Below are 21,582 nucleotides of genomic sequence, written 5' to 3' on the forward strand. Positions count from 1 at the left end.
CCTTATATTGCGTTTTCTCTGAGACTCAATAATTCTTACTGATCCTTATGTTACAAACTGGAGATACAACCGAGTAGATTAGACAATAAATTTGCCAAGTCATGGTTACCATGGCCTTTAAATTGTATTTTAATGGTTGTAAGAAGCCTTATCATTGAACGTGTCACGGCTTGAAGGGAAATTTGCATGTTAGCAAAAGCGGTTCTTTGGCGGTTTTCAAAAGTTGTCTATGCCCACATAAAAACCGCCGGCCAGAAAAAAAAAACACAAAAACAAAGACTCCAAGGTTTGTTTATTTTAAATTTGCAGATCATTCTTTGCTGCCTGTGATGGTCAACCAGTCTCCGGCTTGTTTGAGATACTGTACGTTTATTTCAAAATTTAATTCATTTAAGACAGATTGCATGCCGCGGGCGAAAATTTCATATTTCATTTATAATTTCCTGGTTCATCTACCATGACTACAAAAGCTGTTTTTCATTTAAATTCATTACTTTTGAAATTAGTTGTAATCACTGATGACACCAATGCGGAAAAAGCGTTACCGTGAACTGCCGCCTTTTGTAGTTTCCCACGAAACGATTCTTGACGTACACAAAAATATTTTAATTGATTGTCAACACCCGAAATAAGAAAAATCTCTGAGAATTTGATGTTGTGGTTTCAACTGAGTTATTTTCAATTCATCTTAAAGTCTAGTATAAATAAAACTGGGTTTCGCATGATCAGGAATCGATGAGTTTCGGGTCGACCGCAGTCTTATTACACTAGATCCTGTTGTATATATTGTTTGTCTTTTTATTGACTGTTAGTTTGTTCTACTCGTGTCGGTTGTCGAAGCAAAATAAAAACATCCTAAAAGATAGTGAGCAGCGGTTGATTAGTTTGTAATTGGGTCAGACCTTTTCCGGGGCTCTAGACTATGGTTACGATGATATAAGTATGTCACTCTTAACTAAAAGTGGATGAAATCCTCTGGAGTTACCATTCAAAGGAAACCTTTTTGGCAGAAATTTTGCATCTTATTATTTATTTGTCAAGAGTTTGCAAAATGAAAGTTGATTTTTTTGGTAGATTGTTTTTTGGCTAATATTAGCAGGGAAAGGGTTATATCATGTGAGACGTGTGGTCAGCGGCGTAAGCTCTCTCTCGCGCACTCCCTTGGACGGGTCATGTGTTCTTAATGATGTATAACACCATGAATGACCTTGCTCCGCAATATCTGCGAAGTCTGTTCTCTCAGCATCACTCTGCTTACAACTTAAGAAACTCTGAGGGAAGGCTGACCCTGTCCAAACCAAGCACCACTTATCTGAAACGAAGCTTCTGTTACAGCGGGGCCATGTTATGGAATAACTTGTCCAAAGCTTAAAAAATGCTGCATCCGTTGAGCATTTTAAGCGAAATATCAAGAAGGTAGTTGATATATCGGATTCCCACATGGCAATCATGTAAAGCAGTTGTAATTAGTTTTAGTTTTAAACTTGCTTAACTGATGATTTCCCGTGTTTAAATAAAGATTTACATACATGATACATACATACATACACACATACATACATGGAAGAGACTTCGAGAACGAGATTAAAGAGAAGGAAAATCTAATTGCTTTGTGTGGCCGGCAAAACTTTCTTCGGTGATAATTATCCCTTGCAATTTCTTCTTTCCTACGCTCTGGTTTTACATGTAAATTTTGATTCTGTGAGTTAATTCCTTCAGCGCGACAAACCGAAATGTTATCTCAATAATTCACCCCTTGTTCGGTCATGCGGCTAACTATTTCGGAATGAAACTGAAGGGTTAAGGAGTTGTTTTTTTACACCTCAAAAGGTCACTCTAAATCACTATTTTCGATTTTTAGAAGAAGTTACTTTGTGTGACCTTTTAAGTATAATTAAGCTATTGCGGAGAAGGAATTTTTTTTTCGAGGCTCTTTTCATATTCCAGACTCCGATCTTACTTCCATCCGAACAAAATTCAAAAGAAGAAAACTAATGACGCTCATTTAGCTCAGTCTACCTGCAAAATACGTTATAATATTAGGTTCAGGACATAAAAAGTTCGGCGTCTAAATCAAAGCCGTTTCAAAGTCACTCCAAAACCGGGCGGTAAGACCGACTGAGCCGTTCCGAGTTGAAATAGGTGCTCCTAACTGATTCAGTCGCCGAACTTTCCTTGTACTCTATTCAATGTATTAGGTTCGGTCATGAAACGTTTCGCGTCTGAAGCCGAGCCTTAAACGATGTTCTTGAAATGTAGACTCCCCAGGGGAAGATGGTGCTCAGTTTTGAGAAGTCCTTGACTCTTTCGCACGTTTCAAACCTGATTGATGACTACAACTCCTTTCAGACCATTTGAGCATAGGAAGTTAGAATTTTTTAACTTAAAGTTCCCCTTTCCTTAGTCAAGGCGGAAAAAAAGCAAATACTACAATTTGAGCCTGAACGAACATACAAGAACTGATGTGACACGCTTAAAGTCAAGTAATTTTAGATCCACTTACAAAAAACAAGCCGGAAAAAACACCCGATGCATCTTTATCTTTGCAAGTGTGGCAATTTTATAGTGAACAAAACGATTAATAAAACAACTTCTTTTTACTGTCAAACAAAGTGCACACTTAACAAACAGACGATAAACCGCACTGGTCTTTCAGAAAGGCTTGGAAAAAACTTAGGACGCTATTTTTTTGAGTTTAACAGAAAGGATATGAAGATTAATCTTCTGTGGGCCACTTTTGCCCGTCAACAGCCCCTTTCTTTTTCCACGTAGTCAGTTCCGAAAATGCATGACCTAGTTCATGAATTGTGCACCGTGTTGAAGAATGCATCTAGGACTGAGGATCGTGTTTTTTTGCACGACACTAGATATTTATTCTTGTTTCGCCATTTTATAGGAAAAAACAGGAACAAGTAAATTCTCACACCCACGAGAAGAAGATTTTGGTTCCCACGCAAAAATACCATGGTGCGAAATTGTTTCCCTTTGCGCAAATGTTGAAGGAGGGCTCATAGATCGGTCTGTTTGCATCGGGGCGTAAGAAGCTAGCTTCTTACGCCCTGGTTTGCATATGCTAGTTGTTGTCAAGATGTTTGTTGCAATTTATGTGCTGCTTGAAATAAAATAAATCGCGCATATAAACTATCGGCGCCAGATTTCATGACGATTTGTCTCTACGAAATCACCGTTAATTCGAACGTGGTCGAATTTCTGTGCAAAAAATCAGGAGCACCCAACGAGTGTGTTTTTTTTGTTGTTGTTGCCTCAAATTTTCTATTTCTTCAGGACGGCTACAAATGTCTAGATGATCATTCCACTCATGTACAATTTTCGAAGCTTATCTACTAAATTCCCTATCGATTTTCTGAGGTTTAATTTTTCACATTTCACTTTCCAGGTTAGGCTATTTTCCGTAGAAAAAAGGAAACCTTAAAATTTTCGGGTTGAAAAATGCGATGGAGAGAGGAATCAGAAAAATTCTCGTGTTCGTAATATGTTTAATAACATCTACAATTTCGGGAAAATAATACTGAAGCCCTTTTGTAATTTCGGAAACCAATTCAAGTTGCCCTAGGATAACCGAACAGATACAAATTTTATAGCTTCGCTTGGAATGCATTTCTAGAGATTTAAAAGTACTCTGGATGGCCTTATAAAAAGTCTTTTCAATGCATTTGTCACCCCACTGTCGTTGGGTGCCCCTGAAAAAACTACCTTGGCGTAAGTTATATATGATGCACCTTACGGTACAAAAATACGGGCCTAAGATTAAAAGTATTTCAGAGTACTCCGCAATTGAGCAAGGACACTAGACCAAGAGAAACTTTAAAATCCAGGATAGTTGTTTTCGACCTAAATGCGGAAGTGTAGACTTAATTTTCGTTAAATTTCCTGTTTCTATAAATTAACCACGTATATAAATTGGTAACTAAACTACGTCATTCATGACGTTGAGCATGATCTAGAACAGTGCCGGGGGAATCATTTGGGGCAAATATTGGAGAGGTTAAGATGTTACGACGCTGACGGCAACGGAAATTTAAAAAAAGCAATAAGATTGTTAAGCAGAACAACAACTCTGCACACGTAAACATCAATTCTGTTCGTCGTCACTGCACGACTACGGCATGAAATTCCTTTAGGTGATGGATGTTTTACGATTTGTCCTTTCTCTCTCATATTTTGGGAGTGATCCTCATGAATTCAACTCCATGGAAATTCCCCGGCCATTTTTGTACATTTTAAGTGACTTGGAATATTCGCGACAAAGTTTAAATGCGTCTTCATTTCAATAGTGGCCCTTTTCATATTGCCGTCGCTGTTGTCGTTGTTGGGCCTCTTTGCGCGATTAGTGATTCGAAAATTTTGTCGTGATCATGAATCAGAAAAATAGCAAATACAGATTTTCACTGCAAGTCATAGCGAATACGAAAATAGGCTGCGCGGGTATCTTTTTTTTTCAGGAAGTGGGGTTAATTCACTTGATTCAGCGCTATATTTGACGGGAAGGGTGAAGGAAGTCGTTATTAAAGGTTAAGTAAAAAACAGACAATACTACAAACTACATGATATATAGTATACATAAATTTACTATAATGACCAGGGCCGAAGGACATGTGACACCCACAGTGTTTTTGTGTAGGCGTTTGTATTGTTTGCGTAGCAGGCGCCGGTTCAAAACGCGCGTGAAGGTTTCAAAATGTATTGCGTGGGTGACCTGTGCTGTATGTTGCTTGTAGTAGATCCCATAATCCCAGCGGTTGTTACGGAAAAACGTGCGCATTGTTTTAGCAGTCAATAGTGAGCTGCGCAAGTAATGGCGGATGAAACATCGTTGTTTTCACTGTTTTGAAGCGCTGTAACCACGCTACTGATAGTTTTTACCGAAATCGTTTGAAAGAACGCTTTTCGTTTGGTTGCGGACGAGATGATGGAGTAATCAACGACGATATTTTCAAATTCCATGCAGTTTAAAACACTGAAGATTGCAAACGAATCAAATGTTAATCGTTCCATAAACAATTCGACTTGAACATAAGCACAATGTTTCATAAAGGAGGAGCAGGAAAACAAAGAGGCTTTGGTTTTGGAGGCTTTGCATTGGCAGCTAAGAAGGAACAACCTTTGCCGAGTAATTTGGGTAGAGGAATTCCAGTTTCGAAGCCAGTAGGAAATACGAAGAAAGCCCAGTCCTCAAGCACAGGTCAGAAGGGTGTAACGTCTTTTCCGTTGCCTGGAGCCAGAAAACCGTGAGTATGATAACTGCGTTTAGAGGTTTGAGAACAGTACGTTTTCTGTGGGATATTTTTTACATGTCCTGTATCAAGTTAAGGCTGTGCTCGAAGAAAAACGGAAGGGAGCTTGGTGCTCTGAACCTGTGGAATCCAGGGTGCCAAGCATAGGATTTCTATGAGAATGATAATGCCCCATCCACACGTATCCAGATATTTTTGAATCTGCAACTTTTACTTCCTGGATTCAAAAATTTCCACATTCACAAGTATCCGTCTTCAAATCGAATTTGCCTGTCCACACGTATAGGACACGTATCTGCATGCACTCTAGTTCCCAGGACTCCTCTGGGAATATTGGCAACAGAGCATGCATTGTAAAGCATGCATTTGCCTTTCATGATAAAGAGTTGGGGTTGATCTTGTTACATCACTCAGTAAAAAGATATCCAGATTTAGCGTCCACACGATTCTGGATTCATGGCGTATTAAAAAATTTCCACTATGGAGTGCGGATTTTGGGTTTAAAAATTTTAACCTGAACTTAATATTTACTTGTAACATCTCTCTGATAACTTTGCTGGTGTTTGTTACTGGAGCAGTGACTGTTGTTTTTTGAAAGAGATTAGAAATTATTAGGGAGCATAAAATCCAAGATGGTGATGTCAATAAAAATGTCAAATGTGAATTCATGGTCTTTAAATCTTCATCACAATTATTATTTCAACTCGCTTACTTTGTTAAATGTAGGCGAATTCCCGTGGAATTGAAATCCTAAGAACTATGTCCAAGTTCAGAAAGGGACAGAAAATTTCATTGTGGCTTATACACATCCTCCATAAAATGTGAAATTAGGCATCTTCATATTGTAATTGTGAGTGATGGCACAGACAAAGCAAAAAAGTGTGTTACCTGAGCAAAGTGGTTGATTTGTTTATCAAACCTACCGTATTGTTTTTTGGCATTCTCATTGCCTTGCCATTACCTGATCTTAAGGTTTCTTATTATTTGGAGCGTTGGGATTTATTACAGGAAAGTGGTCTGACTGCCATTTATGTTAAAATGCATTATGTGATTCACAGGGTCTTTGTGGATAGTGACAATGAAGATGATGAATCAAAGTTTATTGATGATGAGGATGAAGATGAATCTGGACCATCCTATCCGCACGTAGCAGATGATGATGATGATGAAGAAGAAGATGAGTTGGATAAATTTATGGCAGGAATTGAGGTATTATAAAGGAAAGCTGACATGACTCTTTTAAGTGTATAAAGGAATCCATCCATTTCATGACACTGAATCAACTTGAGTCACAGAGAGTGAGCAATCAGAGAAGGAAACAAGAGAGCGTTGTTGTGACATACTGGTATCAGGCTTCTACCCTGAATTAATGGCTTGAATGTAGTGCTCAGTCCCTTATCTAGCTGTGCCTGATTATGCTCTTAAGAGCTGGTAGCTGGGGATTTAGTAATAATTTATTAGAATAATTATAGTAAATTTTAAATAATTTATGATTTACTTATAATTTATAATAATTATTATAAATATATTATAATTATTATGATAAATTATTATGGCTCTCTGAGTGTCACTAAATTTTAAAGAACACTTATAATAATAATACAAATTATTATGATAATCATTATTATAGCTAATTACTGGACTCTTCTGGGCTGGCCAAGAATCAGGCAGGAATGTAAAGCTGAATGATACAATACTAGCTTCTGTACAGCTGTAACATTAAAAGTTGTTATTGTAATGCCATGGTAATTGTTCATTATTTTGTACTTTTCAGCATGAGGTCCGAAAAGAAGCAAGTATGTCTGAGAAGGAAAAAAGTGAAAAAGAAAAGAAAAAGTAAATAATGTTACTGTATTTTGTTACTGTATTTGTTACATGCTTGGTTTTATTGTATAAGAATCCAATGATTAGAGTTTACTTTTGCATTAGTGAAGAATACAGCTAGAAAAAGTAAATTTTCAATGAATTTAAGGTTTGCTTGTCATTTTTTTCTTTTGCATCCAACATCTGGGCAGAGCCGCACTAACAGTTGGTTGTTTAGTTTTGTTTAATTCTCACTTTTGATGGTTATTCTGTAGCCTGTATTATGGTCAAATGAATGCATTACTGTACCCTTTTATTTTGGTTCTGATCAGGATTCGAAGAGATGATATTGAAGATGAGGATGATCAGGAATCCTATTACAACTACATGAAAAATGCTCCGGTAGTTGCTTATCCTGATGATGAGGAGGAACTTGAATACGACAGTGATGGTAATCCTATTGCTCCAGAAAAATCAAAGGTGAGTGAGTCAATTCAGTACGTGTGCCGGGAGCAGGACTTGGTTTCATCCATTTCAATCTTTAAGGATTAAGTGACTTGAAATTAGTTTATCGCATTATTGGCCAGGGCTCAAAAAGTGTAGATTTTCTTGCTGGGCAAGTAACTGAGCAAGGAGTGATCCTTGGCCAGCAACAAGTGACAGCTGCTTGCCCAAAGGACAATCTGGAATTCAAGTTCTTTTTGACCCCTGGGGAAGGAGTTTTATCTAGGAACTTATGTCCTTAAATTTATCATGCAGGTGTACCTGAACCTGTTCTAGATGTAACAAAGTTAAATTTCTAACTCTATCTTGAAAATAATGTAAAACAGGTATGCTGCTCCACATACATTTCAATAGAAGACACAAGAGGATATGTAATTATGAGTGCTTACCAAAAGCCAGAATTGGCCAGCTTAACAGGTTATTTTGAAGGTTAACTGATCTTTTCTCATGAGTTTTTGGTTAAAGGGCTTCTGATAGGGTGTAAGAAAAAAATTAAAATTTGTTAGACTTTGGGGGCAAATGAATATTCATTTTGGGAAAACATTTGCACAGTAATTGTTCAATTACCTGATTTGTGGCTTAATGTAATATAGGCAAGCTTAAACATGAGATAATAATGGCCAGCATTCTCCATCACTAATGATATTGGGTTGCTCTTTGGGCATTTATAGGGCTCTTGTAATTTTACAATACTCTTGCTGAGGTCAATCATTTTGCTCAGGTTGCCTTCGGGTGCATTTGTCTCACAAGGAATGCTAACTACATAGTTACATGAAGTACCAGTAGTTTTCAATTTAACTCTTTCTTTTTTTTTTTTTTTTAGATAATTGTACCTCTTCCGGCTGTGGATCACTTTGAGGTATTTTTTCTGTAAATGTAGCTGTTGTGGGTAAAATCCATTCTTAGATGAATCCAGAATTCAATCTAGTTTTTTTTAGCCACAATTTTTCTTAGGAGACAAAGGCTTTGATTGAAACACTGGATTATCTGAATCCATTTTAGGTGGTAAGAATACATGTAAATATGCTTATTGTGTTGTGAGGATACTTGATGGATATTTGCTTTGTATTGTAAATGCTATTATCTGATAAAATAGGACAAGGAATAACAATTCAGTTTTTTCATTAAGAATTCTAGTAGCAGGAAAAAGGTGTAACGTTGCAGGAGAATATTGTGTAAGAGGCTCCATGTCTGAATAAGAAAAATAGTCATAAGGCTACCAAACATTTCCAGGAGAATTCGACATAGTAAACAGAGAGTTCTCCAATCTCTGATGCAACGACAACAACAAGAATTACAGTCAAACCACCTAAATACATACACAAAGGGACAGAGACAATTATTATTAGTGTTCTCATTACAGAGGTGTCTGTATTTTAAAGCAGGAAAAAAATTGTATGCAGTTTTGTACGTTTGGGACCAAAACAAATGTCTGCAATAGAGAGGTGTCCACCGGCTGGTCATTAGTATAGCAGCAAACTGCAGAAAAATCAGCTGGCTACTTTTAGCTGGAAAATGAGTCAAATAAAGCAAAACAGTTTAAGAGGATTTGTTGGATAAATAACCTGCTTATTTCCCTGAGAGACCAGCCAACTTCTGTATTGTGGAGTTGTTTGTATGGAGAGCTTCAACTGTCAACTCAGAGTATATCCACTCTTCTCTATTGATTTTGTCAGGGTTCGTACGTGTCTTGAAAACCCTTAAAAACCCTTGAATTTTAAGAGTCCTTTTGAAAGTCCTTGAAATTCTCTGTCGTTCATTTTGGTCCTTGAAATTTTAATCAAAGAACATTTGATAAAAAGCATCATCACTATTATTGTCTTGTTCATTACGGAAGGTAATTAAGTACTCACAAACGAATTTTCATAAAAAATGGTTGCCATAACTATCAGAATACTTTTATAGTTTGTTTGGAACCTGTGTTAAAAGTAATAAATTTAAAAATGTGTCCTTGAAAAGTCCCTGAAAAGTCCTTCAATTTTACGGCAGAAAAAGTGTACAAACCCTGTTTGTGAATAGTCTTTTTCTATTTTCATTTGTTGCAGATTGACTACCCCCAATTTGAGAAAAACTTTTACATTGAGCATGAAGAAATTTCAAAACTTACAGCCCATGAGGTTCAAGAATTGAGGAAGAAGTTAGCAGTCAAGGTAACTTTTGAACCCTCTATAAAAGTGACCGCCTGTACATTCTGATTTGATTAATGATTTCTGATGTTTATTCACCCCATTATTGTTTTTTTATTGATTTATTTAAATCGCACTTGTCTAGCTGCACACAACAAAAGCTGATTTCTAGGTGGGAAATAGGAGACACACATTACAAAAAAAAAGAAGCAATATGTTGTATCATTATAGAGCATGTAAATACATGCATAGTTGAGGAGTAATTTGAATGAAATATCTATACCTCAAGCTTTTACCATAATGTTTCTCTTCATGAACTATGGAGGAGTTTGAGAAACTGTCTTGATTTTCTGGTACTTATTTGTGTTGTATCTTTGATTGGTAGGTTTCTGGAGCGTTGCCTGTGCGGCCATCCATCAGTTTTGCACACTTTGGTTTTGATGAGCAGCTTATGGGTGCAATCAGAAAACTGGAGTACACACAACCTACACCAATCCAGTGTCAGGTATTAAACCCTCATTGTCAAACATGTATGCTGCCGACCTCCCTGCAATGTTGCAAGTCCAGTGCTCTAACCACTCCGCCGTGCTGCTTTCTTCCAGTGCTAGTATAGGATAGTAGTCCTTGCAGTTTCATTATGTTATAGCAACTGTGTTAAGCTCCATGTTTTTTCTACAGTGTGCACTTGTAGAACTCACATCAAGCCCACATTCTTTAAGAGGGTTAGGGTTTGTAGAGTTCAGAAGGATAAACAGAAATCGTTACATTGCACGAGATTTTTCAAGAGAGAGATAAATTTGCAAAATAGTCGTCATTAAAAGCTATCTGCGTCAAAACTACTGTCAACACGTCCTGTTGATATGTAACTTCATGAGCGACACCTTGGCACAAAATAATAATATCAAAAGGTACAGTTTTGCTAGATATATATCTTTTAAAACGTTTAAATGTTTGTTGCTTTAGAGGTGATTCATCTCAAGATTTTAAACAACATAAGGGAAGGATGGAAGTTTGCAAACGTTGTTTTCTGTAGTGGATCACCCTCTGTAAATCCCCTGTTGGCAAAAAAATGTGGAAAACATAATTTGATGAATCTTTTGTTAATAACTGATGTAAAGTATGTTGCAGCTGTGAGGAAATACTGTGCTTTATTTCCCTGACTATCCTGGGAAAACAGCTGACATTTCGTTACTCGCCAACACTGGTTTCCCTGCGAGATGACATCTGAGAAACGAATGCAAAAATTCCATGCTGATGACGCGTCACTATCCAGATCTGATTACAGTTAGTGCTTCTGATTGGTTGTGCTGCATGGGAAATTTGTTATTGGTATGGAATTTCTATAGTTGTTTCTCAGACGTCATTTCGTGGGGAAACTTGTGGCGGCATTGTAAAATAGTGAGCTTTAGATTCTGAGACGAGGACGACTACGAGTACGAGATTTTCTCAGTATTGAATAATTGCTCACGCGTGAACCAGTGTCATTTTGGCGGGAAAACGTGATAGCCGTGATTCTACCATACGAGTTTTAGCGAGAATGTCGTAGTGACAAGTTGTCATAGTAACAAGGTATCAAATGTAAGAAGTTTTACCATTTTGTTAGCGAGAGAGGGCTAAATTAAGCTCCTTCAGTATAAATAACTGTACCGTAAAAAGTGTAAATAACCATAGTGAAAAAAGTTAAAATGGAGCTTTCCAGACTGTCTCTTTTTTGAGATCATGCGCAAAAACTTTAAGTTAAATCTCGTACTCGTCCTCAAATCTAAAACTCTCTAATGTCGGCTGTTTCCTCACGCTAGTCGCTGAATGTATGTCGATAGCAATCTGCGTCCTCTCATTTCAGGCAATTCCCGTAGCACTGAGTGGACGAGACATCATCGGCATTGCTAAAACAGGTTCTGGTAAAACGGCAGCATTTCTTTGGCCAGCACTAGTACATATTATGGATCAGCCAGAGCTGGAGCCAGGTGATGGTCCCATTGCACTCATATGTGCCCCTACAAGAGAACTTTGTCAACAGATCTTCATAGAGGCACGGCGGTTTGGTAAAGTGTATAACATTCATGCCGTAGCTGTCTTTGGTGGGGGAAACAAGTATGAGCAATCGAAAGCCCTTCAGGAAGGGGCTGAAATTGTTGTTGCTACTCCGGTAAGAAAACAGTCTTCTTGTTACTACTCTGTGGAGTTGGGGGGGAGGGGATGATTCTTCAAGCATCCTGTCTCTTAGACTCCAGAGTAGCCCCCTATCCCCGGGATCTTATGCCTGACTAGTTTGATACGAAGTTAGTTTTAAAAGGATTGCAACTGTTTGCTAACTGTAATATTGTATTGCTGAAGCACCTCACCTTGTCATCTTTAGGGACGTTTGATAGATCATGTGAAGGCAAAGAGCACAAATCTTCAAAGGGTGACGTACCTGGTATTTGACGAAGCAGACAGAATGTTTGACATGGGATTTGGTATGCGTGTTAACAATGATTGGTGAATCTCTTTACTGTGAGTTTTTCTGTAAATACAATTACTTGAATGATGTGTGATTCTCTTCTTTGTTTTTTGATCAGAGCCCCAAGTGAGGTCTATTGCAAGTAATGTTCGTCCTGACAGACAAAGTAAGTGTTTGGCTGAACTCTAAACTCATGTCAAGAAAAGACTTTCTTAGCGATAACCTGGGTACCAGGGGTTTTTTCTCGCGGCGACAAGGAGTTTCGTCGGCCACAGGCCAACACGTCTTCGGCCGAAGCCGCGAGAAGAAACCTGTGGTCACTTTATAGCCTGGGAACGCAGACGTCTTTTCGGGTTTAGAGAAGGGACGACCGGAGATACGTCTGCTTCACAGGCTAGTCACTATAAAGACTTGACAGTAAAAACTTGACCAAAACCGGAAACCGCGTATGAAGGGCTTCTGGCATCCAGGGTAAGTTAGCGAAGAAAGAGATACTTACTACACGTGATTCACAGTATAAATCACGTGACAAAACGTCGGACTACATGACTTGATGAAGATTCCGTGATGGTATCGAAAGTTGGTCATGGGGTGTGCTGATAAGTTTTCTGCCCTGGAATTTTAAACCTCATCTATGCTAGATATCTTTCTTATTTGTTTGTAATTTCTTGTTTAAAAGTAAATCATTTACATAAACGTGTAAAAGAAGGACATCCAGTGTTAAAATTCCACGTTTTTCTTGAGGTTGAATTTTGTGTTGTTCAAATTTTCGTTTTTGCATTCTTTGTCTTAAACTCCTTTAATATCATGTTGCGGCCGGGTATTATTCAGTGAGAGCCGTGAGGATGCCCATTTAACATTTCTCTTTGTTTCTGCTGTTTTTTTTTTTTACCTCGTGGAAGTAATTAAAATACTCTCTTTACAGCTCTACTCTTTAGTGCGACATTTAAGAAGAAAGTTGAGATGCTTTGTCGCGATATTTTGACTGATCCAATTAGAGTTGTTGTGGGAGAACTTGGTGAGGTAAGAACTAGTTTCCTTCCAGCTAAAAATCTGCCTTAATTATTTGAGTAGTACAATTATGAAATTATTACCAAAGTAAGCTATTTCTGTCGAAACTGGAAACTACGGACTTAGCCTTTTATCGAAGACTGTCTTTTAGTCCTGGCATTTGCTGCAACGATTTCCATTTTTTCTTTGAAATGATAAGTTTTGTTTCCTAGTCTCATGTAATGTTTACCTACAGGCAAATGAAGACGTTCAGCAGATTGTTGAGATATTACCAGCTGCGTCTAATAAATGGCCATGGCTGACAAGTCATTTGGTTTCATTCACATCAGGTACGGAGACGGCAGGACTGGGTTCAATCTGTCTTACTGTGATTTTTCAGTTTTCTTTTTTTTTTTTCATTTTCGTTGATAATTCTGGTTTTCTGTCAAACCATTCTCCCGGAAGGACATTTCCCATAATCACAGATAAGGAGAACAGTGACAACGGTGACAACGGTGACAACGGTGACAACGGTGACAACAGTGACAACGGTGATAACAGTGACAACGGTGACAACATGGCAACAGTCACAACAGTCACAACGGTAACAAAAGTGACGGTGACAACGGTGACAACAATGGCAACAGTGACACTAGTGACAACAGTGATAATAGTGACAACAGTGACAACTGTGACAACAATGACAATGGTGACTATGATGAGAAGGGTGACAACGGTGACAACAGTGACAACTGTGACAACGGTGACTAAAGTGACAACATTGACTACAGTGACAACGGTAACAACGGTCACAACAGTGACAACGGTGACAACAGTGACAATGGTGACAACAGTGAGAACGGTGACAACACTGACAACGGTGACAACGGTGACAACAGTGACAAAGGTGAAAACAGTAAAAGCGGTGACAACATTGCAACAGTGAATACGGTGAAAACAGTGACAACAGTGTCAATGGTGACAACAGTTACTACAGTGACAACGGTGACAACAGTGACAATGGTAACAACAGTGGGAACGGTGACTACACTGACAACGGTGACAACGGTGACAACAGTGACCACGGTGACAACATGGCAACAGTGACAACAGTGACAACGGTGACAATGGTGAAACCATTAACAATAGTGACAACGGTGAAAACATGGCAACAGTGAAAACAGTCACAACGGTGACAACAGTGACTACGGTGACAACGGTGACAATGGTGACAACGGTGACGACGGTGACAACGGTGACAACAGTTACAACAGTGACAACGGTGACAACAGTGACAACGGTGACAACGGTGACAACAGTGACAATAGTGTTAAAGGTGACAACGGTGACAACAGGGACAACGGTGACAACGGTCACAACGGTCACAACGGTCACAACAGTGACAACGGTCACAACCGTGACAACAATAACTATGGTGACAAAAGTGACAACAGTAACAACAGTGACAACGGTGACAACAGTGACAACGGTGACAACAGTGACAACGGTGACAACAGTCACAGTAGTGACAACGGTTACAACAGTGACAACACCGACTATGGTGACAACGGTGACAAAAATGACAACAGTGACGACAGTGAATATGGTGATTATGGTGACAAAAGTGACAACAGTGACAACGGTGACAACGGTGACAACAGTGACAAAGGTGAAAACAGTAAAAACGGTGACAACATTGCAACAGTGAATACGGTGAAAACAGTGACAACAGTGTCAATGGTGACAACAGTTACAACAGTGACAACGGTGACAACAGTGACAATGGTAACAACAGTGGGAACGGTGACAACGGTGACAACAGTGACCCAGTGACAACATGGCAACAGTGACAACAGTGACAACGGTGACAATGGTGAAACCATTAACAATAGTGACAACGGTGAAAACATGGCAACAGTGAAAACAGTCACAACGGTGACAACAGTGACTACGGTGACAACGGTGACAACGGTGACGACGGTGACTACGGTGACAACGGTGACAATGGTGACAACGGTGACGACGGTGACAACGGTGACAACAGTGACAATGGTGACAACAGTTACAACAGTGACAACGGTGACAACAGTGACAATAGTGTTAACGGTGACAACGGTGACAACAGTGACAACGGTCACAACGGTCACAACGGTCACAACAGTGACAACGGTCACAACCGTGACAACACTAACTATGGTGACAAAAGTGACAACAGTAACAACAGTAACAACGGTGACAACAGTGACAACGGTGACAACAGTGACAACGGTGACAACAGTGACAACAGTGGCAATGGTGACAACATGGCAACAGTGACAACAGTCACAACGGAGAAAACAGTGACAACGGTGACAACATTGACAACAGTGACAACGGTGACAACATGGTTACAGTGACAACAGTGACAACGGTCACAACGGTGACAACAGTGACAACGGTGACAACATGGCAACAATGACAACAGTCACAACAGTGACAACATTGACAACAGCAACAACAGTGACAACAGTCACAACAGTCACAACGGTGACAACAGTGACAACGGTGAAAACGGTGACAAGGTTTACAATGGTGGCAACGGTGAAAACGGTGAAAGCGGTGACAACGGTGACATTAGAGACAACATTGCAACAGTGAATAAAGTGACAACGGTGACAACAGTGACTACGGTCAAAACACTGACAACAGTGACAACAGTGAGAACAGTTACAACTGTGACAAGGGTGACAACGGTGACAACAGTGAGAATGGTGACAACGGTGACAACAGTGACAACGGTGAAAACGGTCACAACAGTGACGGTGGTCACAACGGTGACAACACTTACTACGGTGACAACTGTGACAAAATGTACAACGGTGACAACAGTGACACCTGTGACAACGGTAAATATGGTGATAATGGTGACAACAGTGACAACGCTGACAATAGTGACAACGGTGACAACGGTGACAACATTGAAAACAGTGACACGGTGACAACGGTGACAACAGTGACAACAGTTAATGCAGTGACAACGGTGACAATGGTGACAACGGTGACAACAGTGACAACTGTGACAATGGTGACAACGGTGACAACAGTGACAACTGTGATAACGGTGACAACGGTGACAGCAGTGACAACGGTGAAAACAGTGACAACAGTTACTACAGTGACAACGGTGACAGCAGTGACAACGGTGACAACAGTGACAATGGTGAATATGGTGATAATGGTAACAACAGTGACAACAGTTACAACAGTGACAAGGATGACAACGGTGACAAGGGTGACAAGTTGCACAACGGTGACAACAGTGACAACTGTGACAACAATGACAACAGTGACAACGGTGACAACAATGACAACAGTTACAACAGTGACAACGGTGACTGAGGTGACAACGGTGACAATGGTGACAACATTGACAAAGGTGACAATGGTGACAAGGTTGTCACCGTTGTCAACGTTGTCACTATTGCTACTGTTGTCACCGTAGTCACCGTAGTTACCGTTGTCACTGTTGTCACCGTTGTGACTGTTGTCACTGTAACCATGTTGTCACTATTGTCAATGTTGTCACTGTTGTCACTGTTTTCTACGTTGTGACTGTTGTCACTGTTGCCATGTTGTCACCATTGCCACTGATCTCACTGTTGTCACCATTGTCACTGTTGTCACCGTTGTCACCATTGTCACCATTGTCAGTGTTGTCACAGTTGTCACCGTTGTCACCGTTGTCACCGTTGTGACCGTTGTCATTGTTGTCACTGTTGTCACCACTGTCACGCTTGTCACTGTTGTCACCCTAGCACCGTTGTCACAGTGGTCACCTTTGTCACCGTTGTCACCGTGGTCACTGTTGTAACTGTTGTCACTGTTGTCACAGTGACAACAGTCACAATGGTGACAACGGTGACAACGGTGACAATGGTGACAACTTTGACAAGGGTGACAACCGTGACAATGGTGACAACAGTGATAACAGTGACAACATGAAAACAGTGAATACGGTGACAATGGTGACAACGGTGACAACAGTGACAATAATGACAAGGGTTACAACGGTGACAACAATGCCACCGGGGTTTCAACATTGCAAAAGTAAATACGGTGACCACAATAACAACAGTGACAACTGTGACAACAGTGACAATGGTGACAATGATGAGAAGGGTAACAACGATGACAACAGTGACAACTTTGAGAACGGTGAAGCAGTGACAATAGTATCAACAGTGACAATGGTGACAACGGTGACAACAGTGACAACGGTGACAACAGTGACAACGGTGAAAACATGGCAACAGTGACAACAGTCACAACGATGACAACATTGACAACAGTGACAACGATGACAACATGGCAACAGTGACAACAGTCACAATGGTGACAACAGTGACTACGGTGACTACGGTGAAAACAGTGACAAGGGTGACAACAGTGACATTGGGGACAGCATTGCAACAATGAATACCGTGACAACAGTGACAATGGTGAAAACGCTGACAAGAGTGAGAATAGTTACAACAGTGACGAGGGTGACAACGGTGACAACAGTGACAACAGTGACAATAGTGACGACGGTGACAACAGTGACAATGGTTACAACTGTGACAGCGGTCACAATGGTGACAACACTGACTATTGTGAAAACGGTGACAAAAGTGACATCAGTAACAACTGTGACAACGGTGAATATGATGATAATAGTGACAAAAGTGACAACAGTGACAACGCTGACAACAGTGACTACGGTGGCAACAGTGACAACATTGAGAACAGGGACAACGGTGACAACGGTGAAAACAGTGACAACAGTTACAACAGTGACAACGGTGACAACAGTAACAATGGTGAAAACGGTGACAACACTGACAACTGTGACAACGGTGACAACGGTGACAACGGTGACAGCAGTGACAATGGTGACAACAGTGACAACAGTTACAACACTGACAATGGTGACTGGGGTGACAACGGTGACAACAGTGACAACTGTGACAACGGTGACAACACTGACTACTGTGTCAACGGTGAATATGGTAATAAAGGTAACAAGAGTGGCAACGGTGACAACGGTGACAACAGTGACAACAGTTACAACAGTGACAACAGTCATAGGGGTGACAACAGTGACAACAGTGAGAACAGTGACAACGGTGACAACAGTGACAACGCTGACAACAGTGACAACTGTGACATCGGTGACAATCGTGACAATGTTGACAACAGTGACAATGGTGACAATTTTAAAAACAGTGGCAACGGTTACAACGGTCACAAAAGTGACAATGGTGACAACAGTGACAATGGTGACAACAGTGATAAAAGTGACAACGGTGACAACAGTGAAAAGTTTGACAACAGTGACAATAGTCAAAACGGTGACAACAGTGACAACGGTGACAACGGTAACTACAGTGACAACGGTAACAACAGTCAAAACAGTGACAACGGTGACAACAGTGACAACATTGCAATGGTCAATACGGTGACGACAGTGACAACAGTGTCAATGGTGACAATGGTGACAACGGTGACAACTGTGACAACGGTGACAGCAGTGACAATGGTGACAACAGTGACAACAGTTACAACAGTGACAACCGTGACAACAGTGACGACTGTGACAACGGTGACAACAGTGACAACTGTGTCAACGGTGAATATGGTGATAAAGGTAACAAGAGTGGCAACGGTGACAACAGTGACAACAGTTACAACAGTGACAACAGTCATAAGGGTGACAACGGGGACAACAGTGACAACGGTGACAACATTGAGAACAGTGACAACGATAACAACAGTGACAACGCTGACAACAGTGACAACTGTGACATCGGTGACAATTGTGACAATGTTGACAACAGTGACAACGGTGACAATTTTGACAACAGTGGCAACGGTTACAACAGTGACAATGATGACAACAGTGGCAACGGTGAAAACAGTGACAGCAGTAACAATGGTGACAACGGTAACAACAGTGACAATGGTGACAAAATGGAAACAGTGACAACTGTCAGAACGGTAACAACAGTGACAACATTGACAACAGTGACAACGGTGACAACATGGTTACAGTGACAACAGTCACAACGTTGACAACAGTAAGAATGGTGACAACCGTGTCAACCGAGACAACAGTGACATTTGTGACAACAGTGACAACGGTCACAACGGTCACAACAGTGACAATGGTGACAACAATGACAATGGTGACAACAGTGATAATGGTGACAACTGTGACAAGAGTGACAATCACAATAGTCGCAATGGTGACAACGGTGACAGTGGTGACTATAGTGACAACGGTAACAACAGTGACAACAGTGACATCGGTGACGATTATGACAACAGTGTCAATGGTGACAACAGTGACAACTGTGACAACGGTGGCAAGGGTGACAACGGTGACAACAGTGACAATGGTGGCAACAGTGGCAACGGTCACAACAGTGAAAACGGTACAAAAAGTGACAGCAGTGACAATGGTGACAACGGTGACAATGGTGACAACGGTGACAACAGTGACAACAGTGACAACATGGGAACAGTGACATCAGTCACAACGGTGACAACAGCGACAACAGTCACAACAGTCACAACGGTGACAACATGGTTACAGTGACAACAGTCACAACGGTGACAACAGTGACAACAGTGAAAACATTGACAACAGTGACAACGGTGACAACATGGGAACAGTGACAACAGTCACAACGGTGACAACAGTGACAACAGTGACAACATTGAAAAACAGTGACAACGGTGACAACATGGTTACAGTGACAACAGTCACAACGGTGACAATGGTGACTATAGTGACAACGATGACAACAGTGACAACAGTGACAACGGTGACGATTGTGACATTAGTGTCAATGGTGGCAACAGTAACAATGGTGACAACAGTGACAACGGTGGCAAGGGTGACAACGGTGACAACAGTGACAATGGTGACAACAGTGTCAACACTTACAACGGTGACAATTGTGACAAGAGTAAAAACAGTGACAACATAGCAACAGTGACAACAGTTACAACAGTCACAACGGTGAGAATGGTGATAATATTGAGAACAGTGACAATGGTGACAACAGTGACAATGGTGACTTCGGTGACAATGGTGACACATTGAGAACGGTGAGAATGGTGACACCAGTGACAACCGTGACAACAGTGACAACGGTGGCAACAGTGACAATGGTGACAACGGTGACAAAAGTGACAACGATCACAACAGTGAGAACAGTGACAACTGTGACAACGGTGACAATAGTGACAAACTTGACAACAGTGACAACAGTGACCACGGTGACAATGGTAACAATGGTGACAACAGTGGGAAGGATCACAATGGTCAGAACAGTGACAATAGTGACAACAGTGACAACGGCGACAAGAGTGATAAGTGACAACGGTGACAACTGTGACTTCAACAACAATAGTCACAACGGTGATAACAGTGACAGGAGTGAGAACGGTGACAACGGTGACTACTTTGACAACGGTCAACACAGTGAAAACAGTTACAACAGTGACAACGGTGACAACAGTGACCACGGTGATAACAGTGACAACGGTGACAACAGTGACAATGGTTACAATGGTGACAACGGAGACAACAGTGACAACGCTCACAACAGTGACATCGGTAAGAACGGTGACAACACTGACAATGGTGACAACAGTGACAACAGTGACAAGGGTGACAATGGTGACAACAGTGACAACAGTGACAAGGGTGACAATGGTGACAACAGTGACAACCGTTACAATGGTGAATATGCTGATAATGGTGACAACGGTGGCAACTGTGACAACGGTGACAACATTGATAATAGTGACAATGGTAAACACCGTGACAATAGTTACAACAGTGAGAATGGTGACAAGGGTGACAACAGTGACAACTGTGACAACGGTGACAATCGTTACAATGTTGACAACAGTGACAACAGTGACAACGGTGACAACAGTGACACCAGTTACAACAGTGACAACGGTCACTGTTGTGACAACGGTGACAACAGTGACAACTGTGACAACGGTGAATATGGTGATAATGGTAACAAATGTGACAACGGTGACAACGGTGACAACAGTGACAAAAGTTACAACAGTGACAACAGTGACAGCGGTGACAACATGGCAATAGTGACAACAGTCCCAACGGTGACAACATTGACAACAATGACAACGGTGTTAACATAGCAACAGTGACAACAGTCACAACAGTGAGAACAGTCACAACGGTGACTACGGTGAAAACGGTGACAAGGGTGACAACAGTGACATTGGGGACAGCATTGCAACAGTGAATACCGTGACAACGCTGACAACAGTGAAGACGGTGACAACAGTGACAACGGTGAAATTGCTGACAACAGTAACAACAGTGAGAACAATTACAAAAGTGACGGGGGTGACAACGGTGACAACAGTGACAACAGTGAGAATAGTGACAACGGTG

At 40.7% G+C, this 21,582-nt stretch overlaps 1 protein-coding gene across 1 annotated transcript in view; it reads left to right on the forward strand.

Annotated features, from left to right (window-relative positions):
• The first annotated feature begins 4,752 nt into the window (after positions 1 to 4,752).
• Positions 4,753 to 21,582, forward strand: part of LOC140930190 (ATP-dependent RNA helicase DDX42-like) — a 28,790-nt gene continuing 11,960 nt past the window's right edge. Inside the window, exons 1-12 of the mRNA XM_073379851.1 lie at positions 4,753 to 5,249; positions 6,314 to 6,464; positions 7,030 to 7,091; positions 7,391 to 7,538; positions 8,386 to 8,421; positions 9,608 to 9,712; positions 10,074 to 10,193; positions 11,532 to 11,837; positions 12,048 to 12,147; positions 12,250 to 12,297; positions 13,057 to 13,154; positions 13,378 to 13,471. Coding sequence (XP_073235952.1) covers positions 5,044 to 5,249; positions 6,314 to 6,464; positions 7,030 to 7,091; positions 7,391 to 7,538; positions 8,386 to 8,421; positions 9,608 to 9,712; positions 10,074 to 10,193; positions 11,532 to 11,837; positions 12,048 to 12,147; positions 12,250 to 12,297; positions 13,057 to 13,154; positions 13,378 to 13,471 — 1,474 coding nt within the window. The 5' untranslated portion in view covers positions 4,753 to 5,043. The remainder of the gene's footprint in view (positions 5,250 to 6,313; positions 6,465 to 7,029; positions 7,092 to 7,390; positions 7,539 to 8,385; positions 8,422 to 9,607; positions 9,713 to 10,073; positions 10,194 to 11,531; positions 11,838 to 12,047; positions 12,148 to 12,249; positions 12,298 to 13,056; positions 13,155 to 13,377; positions 13,472 to 21,582) is intronic.

Source organism: Porites lutea, chromosome 3 (assembly GCF_958299795.1).
Source record: "Porites lutea chromosome 3, jaPorLute2.1, whole genome shotgun sequence".
NCBI lineage: Eukaryota > Metazoa > Cnidaria > Anthozoa > Scleractinia > Poritidae > Porites > Porites lutea.